This window comes from Semicossyphus pulcher, unplaced genomic scaffold (assembly GCF_022749685.1).
Source record: "Semicossyphus pulcher isolate SPU_LCO1_2020_fin unplaced genomic scaffold, fSemPul1.0.p SCAF_8, whole genome shotgun sequence".
Taxonomy (NCBI): Eukaryota; Metazoa; Chordata; class Actinopteri; order Labriformes; family Labridae; genus Semicossyphus; species Semicossyphus pulcher.
This window is the reverse complement of record NW_027211759.1, coordinates 9,531,635-9,554,877: the sequence shown is the minus strand read 5'-3', so window position 1 is coordinate 9,554,877 and position 23,243 is coordinate 9,531,635. Positions and strand designations below refer to the sequence as shown.

At 42.5% G+C, this 23,243-nt stretch overlaps 1 protein-coding gene across 1 annotated transcript in view; it reads left to right on the top strand.

The window, feature by feature from the left end:
- kcnq1.2 (potassium voltage-gated channel, KQT-like subfamily, member 1.2) overlaps window positions 1–23,243 on the top strand; it is a 185,196-nt gene that overhangs the window by 29,099 nt on the left and 132,854 nt on the right. Inside the window, exons 10-13 of the mRNA XM_069686663.1 lie at window positions 2,168–2,333; window positions 6,237–6,263; window positions 7,841–7,894; window positions 8,757–8,874. Of these exons, the coding sequence (XP_069542764.1) occupies window positions 2,168–2,333; window positions 6,237–6,263; window positions 7,841–7,894; window positions 8,757–8,874 (365 nt within the window). The remainder of the gene's footprint in view (window positions 1–2,167; window positions 2,334–6,236; window positions 6,264–7,840; window positions 7,895–8,756; window positions 8,875–23,243) is intronic.

Genomic DNA, 23,243 nt, shown 5'->3' with positions numbered 1-23,243 from the left:
CGCTCCTTTCTGTTTCAGCATGTGACTTTCTCCCCTGACTCTCCTCGCTCGCCCCTCTCTCTCTCTCTCTCTTGTCTTTCAAGATTCCTCTCCGGTTTCTTCAGACTTTATTTTATCTTCGCTGCCTTGTCTATTTCTTCCTCATTCTCATTCACAATGTTTTTTTTTTATCTCCCTCCTCTTTATATTTAACTCCATTGGACTGTATTTCTTTATCTTTCTCTCCTACACTCGGTGTCTGTTACAGCTTCTTCCTGATTCTCTTTTATTTTTCCTCCCTCAGTCTTATGACACCTTCCACCTCCCCCTCTCTCACCCACTCTGCTAATGACTCATTCAAACTCGGTTATTTGGATTGAACTGCTGGCCAATTCACAATGCCAAAGCCTGATCCACTGAGTCCAAATAATTGAGTTGCTATAAAGGCCACGTTGATGATGTTGGTGTGGGTCAGCGGGTCTAGGGATCGGACTGGAGGCAACATTTAGACCCTCAGAAACTCACTGACTCACTCAACACATAACCATGATCTCATTCGAAGAAAGTGCTGATGTTGCCAGCGTGCAAACAAAACATGTGATGTAGCACAACAATGTACCCTGCATAGGTGCTGGAAGAAATCAGTGTTACAGCCTTAAATGTACAGAACATTTTTTTAAAGTGTAAACGATTCACAGTGAGATTGTAATCCCTACTGATAACAGGCATTAGCAAGCAAAGTAAAGAGGGCTGCTTTATGGGGAAAATGGCTGCTTTGTCTCCAGACTATATGAAATGATTTTGCTGGCTGATGAAGCTGATTACAATTGGCTGAAGATTCAGTAAGAAACAGATTGAACTGCTTGCTTATGGTTTGCAGAGGGGCTGTTAAATCGTATTCCATCTTTCTTGTCACAACAGTCCAATTCTGCCTGTCCTCTCTGCACTGATAAAACATTTTAAAAGAAAGTACAACATTAAAGGCAGCACGTAACTTATTAAAAAAAAAAACAGAAATGATTTGTAACATAATGAAACATTTTCTCCCTGTGTCGACTGAGGCCGTAAAGACTGCATCACACAATAGAGGAGTTTGCAGGGCCCCGTAAGACCAGCTAATTGAAAGACCTCTCTGGATTCTCTGTATCGACTTTACCTACATTAATGCAACGTATTTGTTTGAGACCTGTGAGAGGTTGGTGGATGTACTCCTCAGGACAGACTCAGTAAGCAGGGCCACCACCGGTTAGATTAAGAGGGAAATTAAAGATTAAATGAATGATCTTGATGATTTTCATTTAAATAAATGTCTGTTAAGTCACTATCTATCGCTGAATGAGGTAACACAATGGTGATGGCGCCTATGGCCCACTGATGAAAGCCTTTGCATTTGCAGTATTACAGGCTGTGTGTCTGATAGTGACGCGTTTTCCATCAGCCAGCAGTGGTTGGTCTGCCAGAGAGGGTAGGCGGAGCTAAGCGGCTGCTTTTCCGGTCTCTGCAAGTGTTGCGAGTAAACAGTAATCTACTATGGCTGAACAAACAAACAAAGAAAAGATCGATGACTACAGATACAACTTCAAAAATCAGTGAAAATCCAAAGAAAAAGAAACAAATTGGACGCTCAGATGAAGGCAAACAGTCTGAAAAGGAAATCAGGAAGAGAACAAAACTGAGCTCTTCAATATTGTAACTTCAAGGGGTTATGAAAAGGCTGTGACATCAGCTTATATATATGAAAGGACATTTTGTGAACTAATAATAGTCCGGTAGCTACCTGAACTGTTGCGGCACATCTGGAAAGTCACAGTAGCTACCTGCAGTTCTACTGGCAGATCCGGGAGCCACCAGAACTGCCACTACAGCTCTGTCAGGTCGCAGCAGGTCACGGTAGCTACTGACCGTTCCAGTGGCAGCTTCCGTTAGCTAACGGATGTGCCATGGCACGCTACAGCTACCACAGTTGAGCTTGCCCTTGCTGCATTTTGTTGCACTTTGTTTTCTTGAATTTATTCCATCACTGAATGTTAGGAACATGTTAGGAACAGTTACTATTCAGTTGATTATTTTCACCTATTTACTCAATTAATTTGCCTCTTTAAATTCTCTATCAGTCGTGTTTACAATTTATCATCAAGTTCGTACTCCACTTCTTGTGTATTAAATTCGGATCTCTTCTGTCTATCAGAAAAAAGGGACCAAGAGGAGGCTGAAGTCCAGAGGAAACGGCTCTATAATGGTGGCGTCGGAGCAAACTGTATCCATCCCGCAGATCACCTACGATCACATCGAGGACTCTGAGGAGAAGAAAGACGACTCATATTTCCTGGAACAGTCGAGCGGGGCAGTTGAAGGTAATATACTAATATACTGCTTTTATGTTGTTTATATTTTTATAGATGTTAAAATTGATACCAAAATCAAGTGTTATTTTTTCTTCTTGAAATAGCCTTTCTTTTAACAACTCAACGATAGGTCAAGTAAAATTACACATGAAGGCCCTTTGCACTTTTTTATTACTGCTTGATTAAACTGGCTTCGTTTTAGGCCCCATAATAACAGCGTGTTTGTCTCAAAACTTGACACCTCGGAATGTCACGCTCTATGAAGGTGTTGTTGAATGGCATTGATTATCGCCTGGAGGCTATCTTTGCAGTTTTATTACAGTTTGAGACCAGCTGGCAATGAAGCGCATGTTATGTGGAGGACATGATGCAGTGAATTACTGCAGTAATGAAACCAACTTCTTTCTCTCTTCCTCTTATTACAATTTTTTTTTGATGAAATAATGCACGATGAGGGCCGTGAAATGATGTCATGCTGCCTGTGAGGCCTTGGAAATCGATTACTTCAGTAAAAGTTTGATGTGTTTTCACACTCGGGGAATTAAACTGACCAAAAAGAACGATTGCTCTCAAAGGATTAGCCTTCAGCTTGCACTTGTGTGTTTATCATCCTTATTTTAGATCTGAATCTGGTGCCAATGACTAACAAAAGATGGTGGCCTGTTAAAAGGCTGGCTTTATAGCAAGCTGTATTCTCTCTATTAGCCATGCTAGTGTCATGGCCTTAGGGATGGCAGTCTCGGACGCTCTGATTATCCACCACTTTTGTCTGGACTGAAATAACTTAAAGACTAATTGAAGGATTGCCATGACATTTTGTAAGCCCCCCCATAGTCCATAGAAGATGAAGAATACCATAGAGAGGGTCATGGGCTGGTCACAGTGACAGTTTGTGACATGTCAGAACCCTCTTCCAAGAATAGACACCAACAACCAAAAAGACTCCAACAGCATTTATGTCAGAAGTTTGTAGTGTTCGAATCAGTTAAAAAGTCAAATAACATAAAATAATACTGCCTCACGTTCGTGTACTTTAACATCCATCCGTTATCTATATCGCTTATCCCGGGGCGCTGGTTTAGCTCAGTTGGTAGAGCGGGCGCCCCATGTACAGAGGCTACAGTCCTCATTGCACTGATTGCAGGTTCGACTCCCGGTCTGCCGATCATTTGGTGCATGTCATCCCCCACTCTCTACTCCCAACATTTCCTGTCTATTTTCAGCTGTCCTTTAAATAAAAGGCAAAAGCCAAAAAAAGAATCTTAAAAAAAAAAATATTGCTTATCCTGTTCAGGGTCAGGGGGTACACCCTGGTCAATCACAGGGCTGACGCATAGAAACAGACAAGCTAACACGCTAATATTCACACCTACGGGCAACCTAACAAGCACGTCTTTGGACTTTGTACCGGGACTGTACCCGGAGGGAACCAACACATGCACGTGGAGAACATGCAAACTCCACACAGAAAGGCCCATTAACCTTCTAGCTGTGAGCCAACATTGCTAACCACTGCACCGCTGTGGTGGTTGCCATTATATTTGGTACTGACATTCTTGTCACACTCATAATAAATTGTAATAATTTTAGTATTGGCATTGGTTTTCATTTTGCACCATAATCATGCCAAAATTCCAATTCGTCGAACACATCATGACCGAATATCCAAGAACATTCAGCCTCTTCTGTACTTTGCTTTTAGTGCTAATTAGTAAATGTTATATATGTTTAGCATGCAAACATGCTAAAATAACATGGTGAACATGGTAAGCATTGTACCTGCTAACGGTTAGCATGTTAACATTGTCATCATGTGTATTTCAGCTTGTTGACAGTAGCATGTAGCTCGCAGCAGTACCTAAGTACGTGTAGTTTTCGAAGCGAGTCCCAACCAAAGTATTGCAGTTTGCTTCCCTCTATTCATCCAAACACCGGAGGCCTTCACACACTGTGGGAGGATTTGTTATGTACTGGTTTCACATTTTCACACAGTAAACAGGGGCCCTATCCTGATCCCCTTAGACCCAAGATGGCTGCCAGGTGTCTTCAGTGGGCCAGATGGAGGCCATTACTGTCTCAGTGGTGATTAGAGGTCATGGTTACAAGCTCTTTACTGCTTCACTTGTCCCCCTTTGCTGGCCACAGACCCTCACACTGGGCTTGAGTGGAAAAAAACTTTAAAATACAGGCATATCAAAATTACAAGTGAGAATTTCTTGTTACACCACTTTGCAGTTCACCAATACTGCTGCATTCAAGCCAAAGCTGAGTCATCAGGCTGAAAAGAGCTTGCATAAAATAATAGTGCTGACTCGGCTCATTCTAAGTCCTGATATTTACAAAGGTTGTGGTTTCTAATTGTTCCCAGTCCTTGAACATAACAATAGAAGCTTCTTTTTTTTAAATACAGGTCAATCCACTAAGTATAAAATCATCTTCTGTTTGGTTAAGGGGGCAGTGGTTTAACTTCCTGTGTTAAAAGCCATCAGCGCAGAAGGAATTGACCCAGACTGGAGGTTAATAAATGCACTTTATGAGTTTTTCCTGTCAAAGCGCGCGATCATAAAGGGAGCTGGAAAGACATAAACTTTGACATGAAGGCAGCACATCACTTGAAGAGCGACCACTTACGAGGGGAAAAGTTGTTTAGTCGCCTGCCTAATTGGGTGGATCTGAGATAATAAAGGAGAGCATATGTCTTCAGTGGATGTGGAAAAAGCTATCACATTAAAGGACAACTGGAAGAAAGCACATTTTATCCAGTATTTCTTATATTTTATGTATGTGCATGCAAGAAAACAAGGTGTATACATGTAGATCCTATGCTTTAATATGTGGCATAAAACCACATAAAGAAACCAAAGCCAGAAATCTCGGATCCCATCGGCGAAAGTCTGACGACGATATAGCCTCTGGGGACAATAGTGAACATGCCGGGGCGTCTAGCTGGCAGTTAGCGTTAAACAAGTTCCTTTTCCGCGTGCTGCATTGTTTCCAATAATTTTTCTTGTGACTGACTTTAATTAACGGGTCTTACCTTTGCAGAAATTTCACCATCATGATGCAGATTAGTAAAAAGTAAAAGTGAAGCTTTGTCAGGTCTGTCCTCAAGAGGAGAAGAAAACTACTTTTAAAATGCTCAATTGTTGAACGGAGGTCGGATCGCATATTGATGTAGAACGGATTGTTAGCTGTTAGCATGCAGATGTCTGTTTATAGAGATTAATAAAAAGATAAATCGTCATCAGATAGCCGCTGATGGGAGCCGGGATGTCATTACGGTACATTACGTTCCACCTGCTATTGCTTTCCACACGGACTGTTTTTTCTGCATATGCCGCAGCCTGCTGATACGTGATTGGTCGATATTACTCGGACTACAAGCGTACTACAAACGGAAACCAGAACACTTGCTTTCCCGGAAATCCACGTCCCTGCCTACATATTCTACATTTCTATGTAGAATCTGTAAATACATTTTTATTGCTTAAAAGCAGGATCCTGCTGCGTACGAATATGATGCTTTTGAGGGCAGTGAGAGTGAACCAAAGCACTGAATAGCCCAAACAATGGGCTGAGGTTGTGGGGAAGTGCATTTAGAGGATAATTATCTGTGGGTTCATCAATACATGAAATCCTTTCACATTGTCATCGTGTCATTGTATTGATCACAGCTGCTTTAAATAAAACCTTCAAATAGAAGGAAATACTTTTGCATTCAGCCCAGAATTTAGCCTAAAATCATACATATTCCAATTAAACAGGAAATGATTGTGCACCAAAAATGCTGTTGTGTTGTAGAATAGGAATTGTATCATGCTAGGTGTAAGGATTTGTCATTTCTCCTTAAACTGTTGTCTTCACCAGCCAAGCTGCATTCCCACACTTACAACATCTCACCTTTCTTTGCAGGTATCGCCCGAATGTTCAGACAAACAGGTGAGTTCTTCCCTTCCCGACTCCTGCATCAAATCTGAGGTGCATTAGAGGGGGTTTCACAGATTGGGTTATGACACATTACGGAGATGAAGAAATATTTTAGCTTGCTCTTGTTTCATGGGAGTTCCCTCAAGTTTCCATTCAATAATTTCATATGTTCAGGCATGAGCTGTACCAAAATTCAAGTGACATAACAACAACTGTTTTAATACACCTGTCATTCTTTGTCTAAACAAACGCAAAGGCTGAGCATATTTGTGTGTGATCACTGCACTCTGTCTAACCCAGAGCCCTCTCCTCTGGTTAAGTACTTCTTCTTCTCCTATTAAAAACTCCTCTGTGTTAATCATTAGCTAGCCTCCCTTTTTAATGTGGCCCAGACAGTATTTTAATTAGACTCGCAGGCTGGCTGGGCCTTTGTCCCCAACCGGACCAAACCAGAGCCAAGCACAGAAACTCAGACTCTGGTCCCGGTTTGACCCGGCCTGTTTTCTTTACTGGGTGCCCTGCCAACACCACGGGTGAGGGACAGGGCTGGCCTGGGTACGAATGGACAGGGGCCCAGGGGACCGTGGGGACCTGGACTGGGACACTAAAGAGAGAGAGAGAGACGGGGAGAGAGAGGGAGGGGGGTGTGGAGTTGATAAGCAGCCATTGTGGAGCTCCAGTGGTCAGAAATAAACTGGTCATTGTTTGATTTGGTCAGTGTCCGGCTTATCGCTCCACTTATCTGTCTGGCCTCACCCACCTCTCTGTCTGTGAGAATCTCTGAATGGAGCCCCCCTCCCACCCTCTCTCTCTCTCTCTCTGCACCTCTCGTTCGTCTTTTTTCCTCTGCACTTGTTCTGTCTCTCCCTCCCCAACACGTTCGCACTGATATGCCTGATAAGCTACATGTTGTTAATAAACTCTTATCCTGTTTGCGTAGCCGATAAGCCGGTTCACGTCTCCCTCAGTGAGCTGAACTTGAGGCTAAAGGTGGCTCTTGTTAGCTCTGATTACCCCCCTCTTTTTCTCTCACTCTCTCCTCCCCTGTCTCTCTCTCTCTCTCTCAATCTCTGCTTCCTTCCGGATTGGACAAAGTCAAACGAACTCAATGATGGAAAACAAGAGAGGTTGAATGGATTTAGTTTGAATTGGATTGTTCATTCTGTTCCCGGGCACAGATTTGCCTCCATTCTTTGTCACAATGGAGGCCTGGTGGTTTGGAGGAGAGACTTGTCAAAGTGAGACGCTGACAGTCTGACTGCAGGTCAAGACCCTGCTACCAATGTTATTCTTTGCTGTTGTTTTTAGCCGCACCAGCAGGCAGACAGATGAACCATTGAACTCGAGTACTGCAATTTCTGTTTCCTCCTATAAATAATTACGAATCCTTAAATCCTTTTCCCCCAGCTGATGTGATGTGAGTTTTTGCATCTTTTGAACACCTCCATGTTGATTCAGTAATGTAGCATATCTGTTGAACTGTTTAACAATGAAGAAACCTATTAATATAAGGGTGTTTGCTTCAGCTTTTCCCCTCTCTTCTCTTTTCTTTATGTTCTGCTATTTCTGCTCTCTTTGCATGTCATCAGGCCCTCCTCAACACTCTTGGTCATCTTTCACTCTGAGCTGCCCTGGATCTCCAGGTATCTTTCAGTTTCTTTGTGTCTGCTTTTATGTTACTTCTTACACTCAAACACGTTGTGCACTAAGCACCTCTAAGTTTGTATTGCTATTGAACCCATATGTACGGAAGCCCTGAGAGGCAAAAAAAGTCTGGTGATCCATTCTCTGATCTAAATGGTTTACTATCCACTTTTTTATCACTTCAGAACAGTTAGAAAGGGGGGTTCTGCCAGAATATTTTTTATAATTTTTATATGAAAAAAAAACTTTAAGCTGGTACTATTTTTTGTGAGAATGAATGGAAGTTATTTTCTTACATTTTCACCCAGAAAAGGTAACTTTGCTATTAAACCCTGGTGTGCGGAAGCTCTGAGAGGCAGATGAGAAAAACGTCTGGTGATGAATTTTCTGATCTAAATGTTTTATTTTCTGCTGTTTTATCTCTTTTATCAGATGAAAATTTTTTTCTTTCTAAGAAAAATTACCTTAAATTTCCTTAAACTCTTTTTTCATCAGCAAAAAATATCTTTAAACAGGTGCAATTTATTTTCTTTGTGAGGGTTTTTTTCCAGTTGTCGAAGGAGAAAAAAACTTCAAAAACAGGAGAATTTATATTCTCACTTGCCTTTCAGGGCCTCCATACATTTGACATTTGTCTTAAAATCATTTGACACAAAATAATACATTAATTAGTTTATGATGTAAAGGTCCATGTATATCTGTGCAGTACAACTATTACATTCATCTTATAAAACAACATAAAATAATTATAAACACTTTTTTTCTGTATGTACAGTAATAGGCAAGTTTGAACTTGTGTACAGTTACCCACCCCAACATGAGTGTACTGTAAATATGATCTCTTCTCTCTGCTGTTTGCAGTCCGGAAGAATCTTGATAAGAGCACCTCCATCGACATCTCGCGCGCCAACAGCATAACAGACGAGCTGGACTACATGACTGAGGACATTCCCCTGCCGGAGTTGACTGCCAAAACTCAGTAAGTCCCAAAAAAATGTCCTCTCTGCTCCTCAATGGAGCCCCAACAGCTCTCCCATCCATCACCCTGCACTGACCTCCATTCTCTGCTACATATAATACAGATTTGCCTACTCGTCATACCGCCTAAAGGCCTTTTGTGGGGCCAGAGAGCCCCTCTAGCCGCTCTCTAAATGAAGTTGTTTTGTCGAACTCTCTCGAGGGTTAAAGAGACTCTCCAGGGCCGAGGCCATATCAGGTACACGGAGTTATACAGGGGATTATCCCTTTAGTCTTCAGGGAAATGTCATAGAAATCCCTCTCAATAGGTTGTAGGACATGGTAAAGTACCGGATGACTTGTCACCACATGCCCTCGGAGGATTGAGATTTAACTGCTGTTGGTTGTTGTGTGAATGGCTGATGTTTTTTTAATGGTGTTCCCTCCTAACGTGCTGCAGCAGAGCATGTTAATGACTGCTACCAAAACAATTTACTCCCCATTATAACTCCTGTCTTTTCATCAGAACCAACAGACCAGCAATCCCACATGTTGTTTTCACAAGTTTACACCACCAACAGTTTCACATAAGCCATGTGAAAATACTCGTCAGTGGCAACACGTAAACGCTATTGTTTGACATAATCTCGGCAGCTGGAGACGGAGACAGAGGGCCTTTCCCACTGGGGCAGAGTCATGTAGCATCGCTGCATTCAGATTAGGTGATTACATACTGAGCAGGCAGGTAATACAAAGTACCATAGAACTACAAGCAGAAGATAAGAGGTTTCAGTAGATTACAGGCTTTAAGTAAGCTGTAATGCTACACAGGGCTGTAGTTGATGATGTGTATATGTTGTCGGCCTTTTGTAGTGGAAACATGTAGATATAAATATTTTGATAGATGTGGTTAATCCCTTGTTGCACATCCAATTTATTCTCATGTGACAGCTCATGTGTACTAAGGCTTAAAGATGCATTTTGACCTTTGACCTGTGACATATTGACATGCAGTATTTATGTTGCATTTAATCCTTTGTATGGGCCTGTAGTGTGTATATAACTAGATCATATTCCTTAGGGTAAAACGTGTATTTAAAGTAATAATCTAGAAGATTTTCATTTAAATAAATGTCTGTTAAGTCCGTATCTATCGCTGAATGAGGTAACACAATGGTATTCGAGCCTATGGCACACTGATGAAAGCCTTTGCATTTGCAGTGTTATGGACCAGGTGTTGGGTGCGACTTTCGTGGAATAAATCACAAGCTGCGCCCAGTTAGTGACGCGTTTTCCATCACCCAGCAGTGGTTGGTCTGCCAGAGAGGGTAGGCGGAGCTAAGCGGCTGCTTTTCGGGTCTCTGCAAGTGTTGCGAGTAAACAGTAATCTACTATGGCTGAACAAACAAAGAAAAGATCGATGACTACAGATACAACTTCAAAAATAAGTGACAATCCAAAGAAAAAGAAACAAAGTCGACGCTCAGATGAAGGCAAACAGTTTTAAAAGGAAAGCGACCGTCAGCGAGGAAAATAAAGAGTTACAACCGGAGCCAACCGTGGACGTCACACATGCAACACTGTCTGGATATCTGGGAAGTGTGCTCCCGCAATTACCGTTTATCGCCACAGGTGCCGCCACAGGGAACGAAACTTCAAGATCATCACTTTAAGTTAATTTGGCTCAACAGAGAGTTGGTTTTATTGCTTGCTTTTTCTCCATAATGGCGCAACGGTTTGATGATATACTTTATTTACAGTCATGTCTTTAGGTGGTACCCGTCTCATCAGTCTAACTGTTAAATATTACACATTGCGGGGCGCAGGTTTAGCTCTGCGGTTAAATCTCGTGTCACGTATACAGAGGCTCAGTCCTCAATGCGGCGGCCCCGTCCCCACTCTCTTTCTTTCCCTGTTTCCAACACTATCCACTGTCCTCTCCCGGTCAATAAAGGCATAAAAGGCCAACAAAATAATCTTTACAAAAAATACATTTTACAGCTAATGTTTTAAAAGTTTCAACTACACCGACAGGAAATGGGACCAGATCTTTCTGATATTTAATTGAAAGTCTTCTTGTGTCTTATTCTTTGTTTGCTGGCGTGTGTGCATGTAGACGAATGCCGATATATGTTGTCAATAACTGTGCACAGAATTCCTTCATCCTTCTCCGTACAGTTCTACAGTCGCTTCCATCTCTTCCCTTTCAGCTTTTCCCATTCTTCCACCTTCTCCTCTCTGTGCCCTCTTGAAAACAAAAGTTCGGTTCACCTTTTGTTCAGGGGAGCACAGAGTTCTAACCATGTACGGTGAAAACCTGACACAGTTTCCCCCAAAATTTTCAGCCGTAGTTCAAATTATCGAAAAGGTGATGAAATGCTCACCAGCCACAGAGGGTCAGCCCGTCTTTTTATTCAGATAAAAGATTAACCAAACAAACTTTAGGTCTAAAACGAGAGCTAGGAGCTGCAGAGCCGTTTTCTCTTTTGCAGTCCTTTGACCTGGCCCCTCGTGGCATCGGTCCAGGACTCTTTCTCTGCACAGTACTTGAATTCCACAGAGTACTGTACCGGCTCAATCACTATTCTCTCTCTCTCTCTTTTCTCTACCTCCTTTCATTCACCCTGATGTCGTCTGCTGGCCATGGAAAATGTGAACTTTGACGAAACATTAGAACCACGAGTAGCCACGACCCTAACCCCCCCATAGATTATTTAAAGTATAATCAGTGTGTCACTGCTGGGGAATGTGAGTGTCTCATGTTTACTTTAGATAGATAGATGAACGTTATTGATCCCAAACTGGGGAATTATTTTGTCTTGGACATAAAGGCCTCTACATAAAATACAAACATACAATTCCGGATGCACTTGAAGCTGTTTGTCGGCACTTACTGACTTTGTTCCCTCCTGTCTTGATCTTTGCTTGTGTTGTATTAACTCTCAGATGTACATCGCTATGGACAAAAGCGTCTGCTCGATGAAATTGTAACAATTATAGTGCACAAACAGACATCATAAACAAGAGCAGACCTACTGTAAGTGCAGTCAAAGGCAAAACAGCCTCTCATTCCTCCCCCTCCTTACGTCCTAAATGTAAGAGATTAGCACAGTTCTCCGGGTCGCCTACGTACATAGCAGCGCTGCTTGAAGTGAAACCGTTTTCTTTTATCAGTGGTTAAAAGTGAGTCTGTTTCATGCTCGAAACTTCCTGCCGTGCAAACATTTGTCCGTTTTCACACGTAGGGCCCACACTTTTGCACAACTATGAGGTGACACGTGGCGCCCCCTCACCAGCTAGCATGCTTATTACTGCCAGATTGTTCATTACTGAGTGGATGTCAAAAAGGCTCTGACAACTCTGTAAAAGATGTGTCATCTGTAGCTGTTGTTTCTCCTAGAAGAAGATGGCGCTACTCTTTTAAAGTAGGCAGACCACTTACTGGTACAATATGCCATAAAACAGCACATAGCCTGTTGTTTTAGTGTCATGCTCATTATACAATACAACTCATTAATACATTGTTGTTGATTGTTTTGGCCTTCTTATTGAAGGAGAGAGGACAGTGCATAGCAGAAGCAGGGGAACAGAGACACGTGCCACATTGTCGACTGTAGCGCCTCCCTCTGTATATGGGAAGCGCGATTTAGCCGCACCCAGGGAACTATTTTGTGATACGATTGTAATCTAACACAGTAAATTACAGCGTAAGCATGTAGTCAGATTTCTTATTCCACTTTAACAGAAGTAGGAATAATCAAAAGCTTACTGTCTTTAAAGAACTTTCATGCTTATCTGTCAACTAAAATTCATCACGTCTCATCTCATGGCCCGGACACATGTACATGTTTTTTTAATAACCCTCATTTTGTGCGTGTGTTTGACATATTTGCATGCTCTTTGCGGCCGTGGGACCACTGGTTGTTAATGCCTAAGTGTGTGCGAGAGAGTTTTCCAGCTGCAGAGACAGCCAGTGTCTATTTGTATCCATCGCACGGCTTCTGTGCCCACAACTCAGCTGTAACAGCCAAGCTGAGATTTGGGCCATGCTGGGTGCTTTCCCATAACAGCTGGTTTGTTTTGCCTGCGGTGTCACGCCACCAGGGACGGCACTGTCATTTGGCATCCTTATCTGGATTTCTGCAGACAGCCACCACATCCACCATCCACCCATATTGCCTGAGGGGACTTGCACGCACACACACTGTATGAGTTTCTGGTTTTGGAGTTCCTCCACACCATCCAGCCTGAATGTCAATTTGACACGAGCTGATGCTTTCCTCAGCTCAGCACAAACAGCGTCTTTTTCTCTGGCAGCTCTTTGACTTTTACATCTCTTTGACAGCTCCGACTGGAACGTTCCACTGTTTGCTTTTTTACTTTGCGGAAGCAGACTGTCCCTTACATGTGTGTGAATGTGTGTGTGTGAGGCATCAATACAGCTGGCTGTGACGTCTCTGGGCTTCTGTAGAGGAAGTGGTGCAGGGCAGCGTCCGCACGCAATCATGCCTTTTTCTCCCCCGAACTCAAAACATACACACACACCTACTCTCGTCCACACAAACACACACACAAGCTTACTTTCCCCCTGTGAGAAGATAAGTCTTTGTTGTTGCTGTGTTTGTTTAATACCAGCTTACGCTGATTTGTTGGATTTTATAAAAATCTGAAATACCAAACACAAAAAGCACACACACTTTTTAAACCCTGTCAACATAGCTCTTCCCTTTCTGCTGTAAACACGTCCTTCACTATTTGTTTACTTGCCTCTGTGTAAATGAGGCTTGATTCTGGTCTGATTCGGTTTGATATGATACAGTTTGTGTGTGTGTGTGTGTGCAGCTGTACACTTTGAGGAAGCAAATTTCAGAGATTTACCGGTTCACAGTTAAATGAAATCATAACAAACCCAAGCCAAACTGCTGATACAACATCCACCACAAAGCAGGTTGACATTTTCCCTCTTTGAGAACCAGTAAATGTTTCCAAGTTCACTTCGTAGGCCCCAACAGAGGAAGGCCTTGTTTAGGTGATTGCACTGATTATGTCCTATCTCTCTCTCTCAGCCTGCCCTATGGTGTAATACCCCCTTTTTCTCCCACAGTTCTCTGCATCATCTCTGACTCCCATTTTCCCGTAAGATACCCAAAAGAGAAAAAAAACCCCTCCTTATTCAGAAGTCTCTGTCGTCTTGTGACCTGAGGCAGTCGCCCTGTCCTCCCGCTGGGTGTGACCAGCTTCTCCGCCCTTCTCCTCCTCCTCGTCTCCTCTCCAGACCTGTAAAAGCCTGCATGGGCCACCTGCAGGCAGCTCTTAATTAGTTCCCCTCTTACAAGCTAGCCGGAGATAAACAATGAAAAGCCACTGCAGCGCCACAGGAGGGGGTTGCAAGGCAGAGACACATGCATCACGGCCTGTCCTCCTCAAGTAGGGGCCTCTCTCTGCTGAGCAACTGGCGTCTTTTGTGCAGAGCTCTGTACAAATTGACTTTTTGTCCGCGCCGCCTCTGTATGCCTGTCTCTCGCACTGTACTCTGACATTGATGGCGCGGAGGGGTGTTTCAAACATACGGTGTTTAATCAGGAGGAAAAATCTCAAATGCATTCACGGTTTCTGTCACAGGAGTCTTTTTAAACCTCGAGTGTTGTCACTTTGACAGATGTTTGTGATATAAGCCCCCCTCTGCAGCAGCGTGCCCCCCTTCTCTTCCACTTTGTGCTCCAGAACATGTGCTGACCAAGAAGTTATTTTATGGGGCTTTATGCAAGATTCAACAGTGAATGTAATGTGAACATATCCAATAAATCCTCTTAATATTTTTGGCTTTACTGCCAAGTATTAGAATGACAAACCAGACTGAGGGCCCCACTTTGGGCACATGCAGCAGACACAAACGCACACGCACATATGCACACAGACAAACGGATGGGGTAAGATCCGTGGCCTCCTGCCCTGCAGCAAGAAAAGCCGCCCGGTCGCTGCTGCTTTATGAAAAGATAGTGAAAGAAAAGAACAAATTGTGCTCCGGTTTCTTGACTCTCTGCCAATTTTTCCAGCATAAAAAGACAGAAAATGGTCTTGGTGCAGTAAAACAGTCACACTCTGATTCATATTCTCTGGACAGCAGAGCTGAGCATGGAAGGATTCAGTAGTTAATCTCATTACAGAATCTGGGCTTTTTATGCAGTTGCTGACCTCCACTCTACCTTTACTTGCTTGGACATATTAAAATTATTTTGAGTGCTCCAACATTTCATAAGTACAAGTAGCTTAAATTCTGCAGGCAAACCAACTGTGTAGTTGTATATATGTGCAAAGTATAGTTTAGTATAGTAAGAAAAAATTATATATTCAATTATATATTAACCTTAAAGTGATTGTTTTACAAAAAAGTGAGGCCAACTCAAACTCAAGAAGGGCCTGGGGATGCTGCTCAGATCAAAAGATAAATATAACAAAGGAGGAATTTAAAGGGCCAGTTCGCCGATTTTCAAACTCAGTCCTATCATGCTATTATGGGGAGCTAATGCCATTATGGTAATGCAAAAATAAAAAGCAATTTCACTCTGTTCCTTTGGAGGACGCTATCCGCTTCGCCAATGGGCCCTTGAAAACCTCTGCCAGACTACGTAAGGCCAGGGAGCTTGCTAAACTACACTTCCTCAATCTAGGACGCCCGCCTCCGATGTCTTGTCTCGTTGAAAATCGTCAGGTTTGAAATGTTGACTGCAGACTCGAAGGTTTTTTAGACAATCCACTGGGATATTCTCGTCCTATTTCAGATACTGTACCACTCCGAGCCATTGCCTGCAGCGATCAATGTCCTGGGCCATTCCTTTCAGAGGTTGGGGCGCAATGCACACTGGGTGTTGTAGGAATGTAGACTGGACGAAACCACCAGCTGTTTGTACAACTTTCTCCACAGCTATGGCGCCAATTTCAAATATTATTGCTTCTATTGATTACAGAGAACACCAGCTTTGACTGACAGTGGCTTTTTCCAGGGGTGAACTCCTCCTTAAAGCTAGAGCTAGAAAACCACTATTCTTTGGAAATAAAACCAAACTAACTTAGCCTACTTAACTAAAACAAACAACAGGTGATTCTGCAACTAGTATGTCTAACAAAATAATCCTAATGTGAGTGAACTGAACTAAACTAGTAAACAGGGAGAAAACTAGTGCCTCCTCAATAAGAATTTTAAGGGGGTTGTATGAGGTACTTATCAATAATAAGTGTACTACGTACAGTAGATAACAGTCAGAACAGTCTGTGTTATGGTAACCAGATAATGGCACTATAATCTAGCTAAAGTTGTCAGTTGTTAACTGTTGACCTCCGCATGAAACTGTTTGTGGGTCCAAGCCGCTACAACTTCTCCTATTTTCAATATTCCGCAGTGCTGTTTTCCTCGCAGTCCAAGCTCCAAGCTTCGTCATGGACCATTGTGATCGCCGTTGTAGCAACAACCCTCACAGCAATCAACGTTACCGTAGGCTGCCAGCTACCGCTAGCTACAGCACAGGTAGCTAGCAGGATTGCAAACTCGACATGGTGAAAACAGATGGTGGGCGGTAATTTGTGTTTTGAACATGTTTCAAATGACAACAAATTGAAATAGTGTTGAAATAACGTGTATACACGTTTTTATTAATAAATAGCTGTAAAAACCGTTTTTCCCTCTGGGATACAACCAAAAACAAACTTATATTTCAGTGCAACTTATTTTCCCGATTTTACGGTCCTTATGTGAGATGAAGTGTGATACCTAAAGAGCATGTGAAAAAGTAGCTAAAATTTTTTATTATACTTCTTTATTGGATGGGAGCACACTAATGTAAATCACACACTGTACTACAGAGACTAGTTTGTGCTGTGTGTTTAAATGATTACTGTTGGAGATCATCGACCACTGGAGCAAACTCTCCTACACATGCCAAAGAGAGACTCAGCAAGCCGTCTTTATGACATGTATGTCACACCCAGGCCAATAAACAGCATTTTCATGAAGGACTTAATTAAAGAGCCGCATTCCGTCGGGGCTTTGACATTGGTCGTCCTGCATTAATAAAGGCCTTCGTGCTGCTCTTCTAATTGGTGAGAGACTTTCCTCCCCCTCGGTGGTGTTGGTGGTTCTGGGAGGGTTTTATGGCGAGCGACCATCAGTGACTGGGACGCTTTATGGCTTTTCACCGCAGGTCGGAAAATCCAAAGACGCAGCAAAAAACTTGGTCCAGACCAAAAAAAAAAAAATCCTCTCACCAACATGATTTCTAACTGCTGCATCAAAATTATTGACTGGTCTGTGTGCAGTGATTTGAGATGACATCAGAACCTTTGTGGCTCTAATAGATCTACTTAAATCCTCCAAGATGTACACAGTGGTAGACTGAGAAGAGCCTGGAATGGCATGCTGGTTCCTGGCATGGTGCGGTTCATCGGGTTCGAATCCAGTATGAGTTCCTGTTAACCAGGTCAGACTGAGTCAGAGTCAAAAATAGGCAAGCAAACTGGAAATGGGTTCATAGTTTATAATATTGGTGTTCCTCTCGCTGGTTTATTTGGCAGTTTGTTGGGTACAAAAGATGATATTGTAGGCAGAAGTGTGGTGTTCCTTTTCTCAGAAATCAGCAAGTCTGATTTTGCGTGTGTTTAGTTAATGCGTGTGCGTGTGTGGCCCTAGCAGTGTTTTTAAAAATCTGCATACATCTGGCTAACTTATCTCCGTCGTCCCCCTGAGTCTTTGGCACTAGTTTCTCTTGAAAAGTCTTGAAAAAAAGGACAATTGAAAAGGAAAATTAACACAGGAAATTGCTGTTTTGAAAACACGCCCTGAGCAGCCCTGTGATGTCACAGCTGCTCTGTCTTTTCAAGGGGCAAAACAAAGTAAAAAAGAAATGGCAAGTTTGATTAGATTACATAGATTAGAGTGCTGTTAACAATTACACAATATCAGTGATTATTCATTTTTATGTGAGATTCATTCAAATTTGAGTCAATCCATGCAGCACTTTGTTAGAGGATTTGTAATGTTTTCTTTTAATAATGTTTGTCTTAATGCGTTACAGTATTATAAGACCGAGGGTTAATACACAAATTAACCTAATGAACCAACATCGTCACGCAAAATTAAGTTACTGGGCCGCTGTTAATGGAAGTCAAATTAGGTTTGCTGGAGGATATTTATTTCCACACAAAAACATCAAACTGAAACAAACTGGTTATAACCTCTGATCTGTTCTTGATCTGAATGTTTATTCTTGTAAATTATTACAAAATCACAGACAAAAATCAGTTCAGATAACAAACACAATTCTCAAGGCTCAGATTTCCATGTAGATGAAGCTGAGGTTTCCATCGATTCTACTTATTATGTATGAGTTGTAAGTAAGCTAATTGTTATAAAACAAACATGAACACATCTCCTGGTCACAGTAACACTGTAATTCCTTGGGAAACACTGGATGTTAAGCTGCACTGGTTGACTGAGCATACAACTGGGAGGTTGTAAGTCTGAGTGAACTCCGTGAACCCTGTGTGCATGGTCAGATCCTGAAATAGTTGTGAGTAATTGATAAGAATCTGTTCATGACTTAGATCTTTGTTTTTCTTGCCAAGAATTCTGTGAGGAGATTTCAGGACACTGTAGTAGTAGTAGTAGTAGTAACAGTAGCGGTAGTAGTATTAGCAGCAGTATTAGTAGTATTAGCAATCGTAGAAGCAGCAGTAGTACTAGCAGTAGTAGCATAGTAGTAGCAGTAGCAGTAGTAGCATTGGTAGTAGAAGCAGTAGATGTAGCAGTAGCAGTATTAGCAGCAGCAGCAGTACAAGTAGTAGCAGCAGTAGTACTAGTAGCATTAGTAGCATTAGCGCCTAGCATCAGTGGTTGTAGTAGTAGTAGCAGCAGTAGTAGAAGCAGTAGTAGTAAGGTAGAAGTAGTAGTAGAAGCAGCAGTTGTAGTAGCAATAGTAGCAGTTGCAGTACTTAGTTGTGGTAGCAGTGGTATAGTAGAAATAGCCGTAGCAGTAGCTGTAGTAGCACCATTAGTAGTGGCAGTTGTGGCACTATTAGTAGCAGTAGCTGTTGTAGCAGTGGTTGCAGCAGCAGCAGCAGCAGTATTAGTAGTAGCAGTGGTTGGGATGGTAGTAGTGGCAGTAGGACAAATAGTAGTTGCAGCAGTTGTAGTTGTAGTAGTAGCAGTAGCTACAGTAGTGCTAGCAGCAACATTAGTAGTAGTAGTAGCGGCAGTAGCAGCTGTGGTAGTAGAAGCAGTATCTGCAGTAGTACTAGCAGCAATATTAGTAGCACTAGAAGCAGCAGTAGTAACAGTAGTAGGCGAGTTTCAGTAGTAGCACAAGAAGCAGCAATAGTGGCAGCAGGCCATAAAAAGAGGAACTATGTTGAGGCATTTATATGTGTTTCTATATATTGCACATTTTTCACACCTCTAAGTTTAATTGAGCATGATAGTGTGTGACTGTATTCACAAGATGTGTGTTTTGATATACATACTCCTCAGTTGTTCCTCCTGACGACTTGTACTCTGACTGCAGTGAAATCAAAGTAAGGCCCAGCCGAATCTTTACTTGGAGGATACCCAAACTCGCTATAGATGCTTCCCTGTCTCTGAGAGGTGTGTCTGCCTCCCTGCTCCAATATCAGAGGCACCTGCATAAATACACTCTATCTTCTTTAGTGTGTGTGTTCCTCTCCTCCTCCTCCTGTGCAGGGCTCACTTTCTTCTTCTCTCCTCTTAATAAAAACAGTAGTCTGCAGCAGCACCTGAGTGGCCTGTTTGTACAGCCAATCCTAATCCTACAGCCTTCCACAACTCTCGTGGCTGCTTTTTTTACCTCTGGACTCTCGTGCTCTCAGGTTTTCAAATAGACCAGCCGTGCAGTTTGATGTGGGCCGGAGGGGTTTATTCAGGTGTGGCGACCGGTGCTGCCACCACCCAGCCTCTGATGTTGCGTCCATCCGCAGCCAGGTGCTGGAGCTTCGTCTAAGAGCCCAGTGTTCCGGCCATGGACATGAACAGAGGGCCTGTTGATGGAGCTCGTCTGTGGGGCCCTGTGGTTTCTCCCCTCTTACACGCAGAGCAGGGATGTACGAGTGGCCTGGGCGTTTACCTGCAGGAGAGGAGTTGGGTCCATGCTGCCCCATGCTTATGGTAACTTATAATACGCTGCATGGATTTGTGTGCGTCCTTGTGTCCTCCACCCTAACTGAGTGCCCGCCCCACCTGTCTGAATGAACACCTCTGTGTGTGTTTGGTCCTGGTCAGCAAAGTTGAATTGGCTAAAATGGGCCCCCTGGCATCGCATCAAGGACGCAGCCTTCAATCACTTTATGAGGTGGGAGGGTTTGGGTGTATTTTCTTAGGAGGTGTGATTCTTCTAAAATATCCCTCCACTTTATTTTAGATAGAGAGATGTAAGTTATTTATACTATATTGACATAAAGGTATTTTAGTTGGCTGGAATTGCATTAAAATATGCATTTAACACCTAATTTTGGAAGTGGAATGAAAACTACCCTCAAAGGAAAACTCTACACTGTGAATAAGTTCACTGCAGGTTTATATTAGGCTTACTGCAGAGGAATTTCAACACTTGTTATTCACTTTGTGCAATTAAAGCTGGTCTGCAGCTTAATAGGTCTTACAAAGAAGGCCTTGGAAGGTGTCAAAACGTTTTTAAACATCATGTACAAAAGTCTTTTTTGGGGTTCTTACAAGTAGCAGTGCAGAAGCCAAAAAGGCCGTACTTGATTGCTTTTTAAGATGCTGTTATTTCCAGATAACTTTTTTTGCTATCTAGAGATTATATTAACCAGTTATTATGGCAACATAAAAGCTCTCTTCGTCAGACTTATTTGCTAGCCAGTTGCAGGTGTATATGGTGATTATCAATCTCAGAACCCATCGGGGACCTCTGGGGATACCCGAGACTTCCTTTTCTGTGCGCTGCATTGTTTATTGTCCAGTTACCAACTTGAGAAGCGACGTGTTCAGAACAAAAGTGAAGCAAATTTCGCCCCCCAGAAACCTTTTTTCTTGTGTTTTTCTTTAATTAACGGGTCTTAAGTTTGCTGAAATAATATCATGATGCAGATTAGTAAAAAGTAAAATCAGGTCTGTCCTCAAGAGGAGAAGAAAACTACTTTTAAAATGCTTGTTAGTGGGAAGGAAGTCGGATCGATCATTTCTGATGCATTCGAGGAAGTCAGGAAATCTAAATGCTGAATGGCTTTCGTGACAACGCGCCAAGGAGTTCATCTCAAGTTGAATTTTAGATCTAGAGCAGATTGTTAGCTGTTAGCATGCAGATGTCTGTTTACAGAGGTTAATAAACCATCGTCACATGACTCTGATGGGAGCCGGGCTGTCATTACGGCGCATTACGTTCTACCTGCTTTTGCTCTACATTTCTATGTAGAATCTGTAAATAGAGAGTTTATTTACAACACAAGACATCATAGGCCTAACTCTCTCTGATTATCCTGTTTGAAAGCTCTTATAAAGCCTCTTTTATTTAATTTAGTGAACATGCCCAACCTCTGATCTTACACTAAACAAGAGCAGCATTTCAAAGTTGCCTGACCACGGGTTATACTGTCAAGGCATCAAAGCATTACTGTTTCCAGAATCATCACGTTTCAATAACCTGAACTTCACGGCAACAGTTTGTTTGATTTCCCTGAAATGACCGTTTCAATGCTTTCACTCCTCAGAACTTTACTTGTACCTCTGAGAAAGACAGCAGGAGGTGAGAGTCGGCCGACCACGTACTGCCTCTATCACAACACCATCACTGTTTAATAGGCGACATCTCACGCGTTCGCAGCTCCACCACAGAGAGTACACTGGAATTTCGCGCCCTCTTTGCTGAAGAGAAACCGAACCACAGTGTGTTTGTGGTTGGTTTTCTTGACACGATGTGGCATGGAGAGTTTATCTTACATGTGACATCTTGGCAGTACGAAGAAACAGATAGGCAATGAAGAGAAAAAAGGCAGCGCGTCGTGTATTCACTGTGTTTGCAGATAAAGAAGCAGTAAAGTTCCTCTGCAGCCAGATGTTTCAAAGCAGTGCAGTTAAAGAAAGGCTTTAAATCATGGTAGGGGGACAGGTAAATCTTAGCCACGCGTCAATCACCTCCACGCCCACACACACACATACACACACTTCTTTCTTCTCCCGCCTGTGTATTTTTTCCACTGCTGTTAATAGGAGCCATATAGAGCCCGGTTCATAATGAAAGACCCTCCAGGGGCCATGGCAGGGACTAATAACCCTCTTAATAAGTCTCCTTTAGTGCTGAAAGGCCGGCCTCTTTATACTGCAAGTGTATATGTGCTGTAAAGTCTTTTCCAACTCACGACTGTAATTTTATGGCTCTGTTTTATCCTTTTCTTTTAAGCCTGTCAGAGAAATCGGGAGGGGAGTCAGAGAGAGTGTCTTTGGATGTGTGTGCCCCAGGCCTTTCCTGATATAGGCCATGAAAATAGTACAAATGCATTAAATTAAATTATATATCTTTAATTACTTTTCTTTTTTTTTAAAGATTTTACTTATAACAATTAATGGCCTTTTTATGAGGGTCGGCAGTCAAGTTAAAGGACCACCAGCATGAATCAGAATTACTGTATATCATTTTGGATTTCCTTGCTTTAAGGCGGTTGATGCTGATAGATATCTTTGTGTGTTTGTGTGTGAACAAACTTGACTGGCTGCTTAAGGCCTTTTCTGGCTCTATAATAAAGCGAGACAGGAAGTTGATTTAACGGTTTATTGCAAAATGGAAATACAGTTGTACTCCGCTCTTAGGTTGCTCCCTTTGTTAGCCGAGCAGCATGCGAAGGCTTTCCAGGTAGCGCAGTGCAAACCCCCTGGGTATACAGAGTGGGCAAAAGGCTAACAATGTTACAGTATCCTTTAGCAGACTTTTGTCCAAAGCGACGTACATCTGAGAGATAATACAACACAAGCAAGGATCAAGACTAGAAAGGAGGAGGCTGGGGTGGCGGAGGCAAAGCATTGCCAGCAGCAGCAGCAGCAGCGGTGCGTGTGCAGCATTTGTGTAGCAGAGATGAGTGAGAAGGAAGTTGCATTTAAAAGGGCCGCCCTTGTTATAAGAAGCAGCTGTGATTGGTGTGTTACTGATTAGAAACAATGATTCAATCAGCAGCTGATTACAGCTGGGGCGGATGACTTCCGTGTCCTGCATGAACTAATATGAAGCTTCATTTATTACTAAATTATATATAAATAAAATAATACTAAAAAATAAAATCTATAACTTAAGTCTAAAAATGTAAAAGAAAAGTGAGTGAACTGTAATATTTAATCACCCACACTCGGCCTTACATGTGTTTTAGATGGCCATGGTG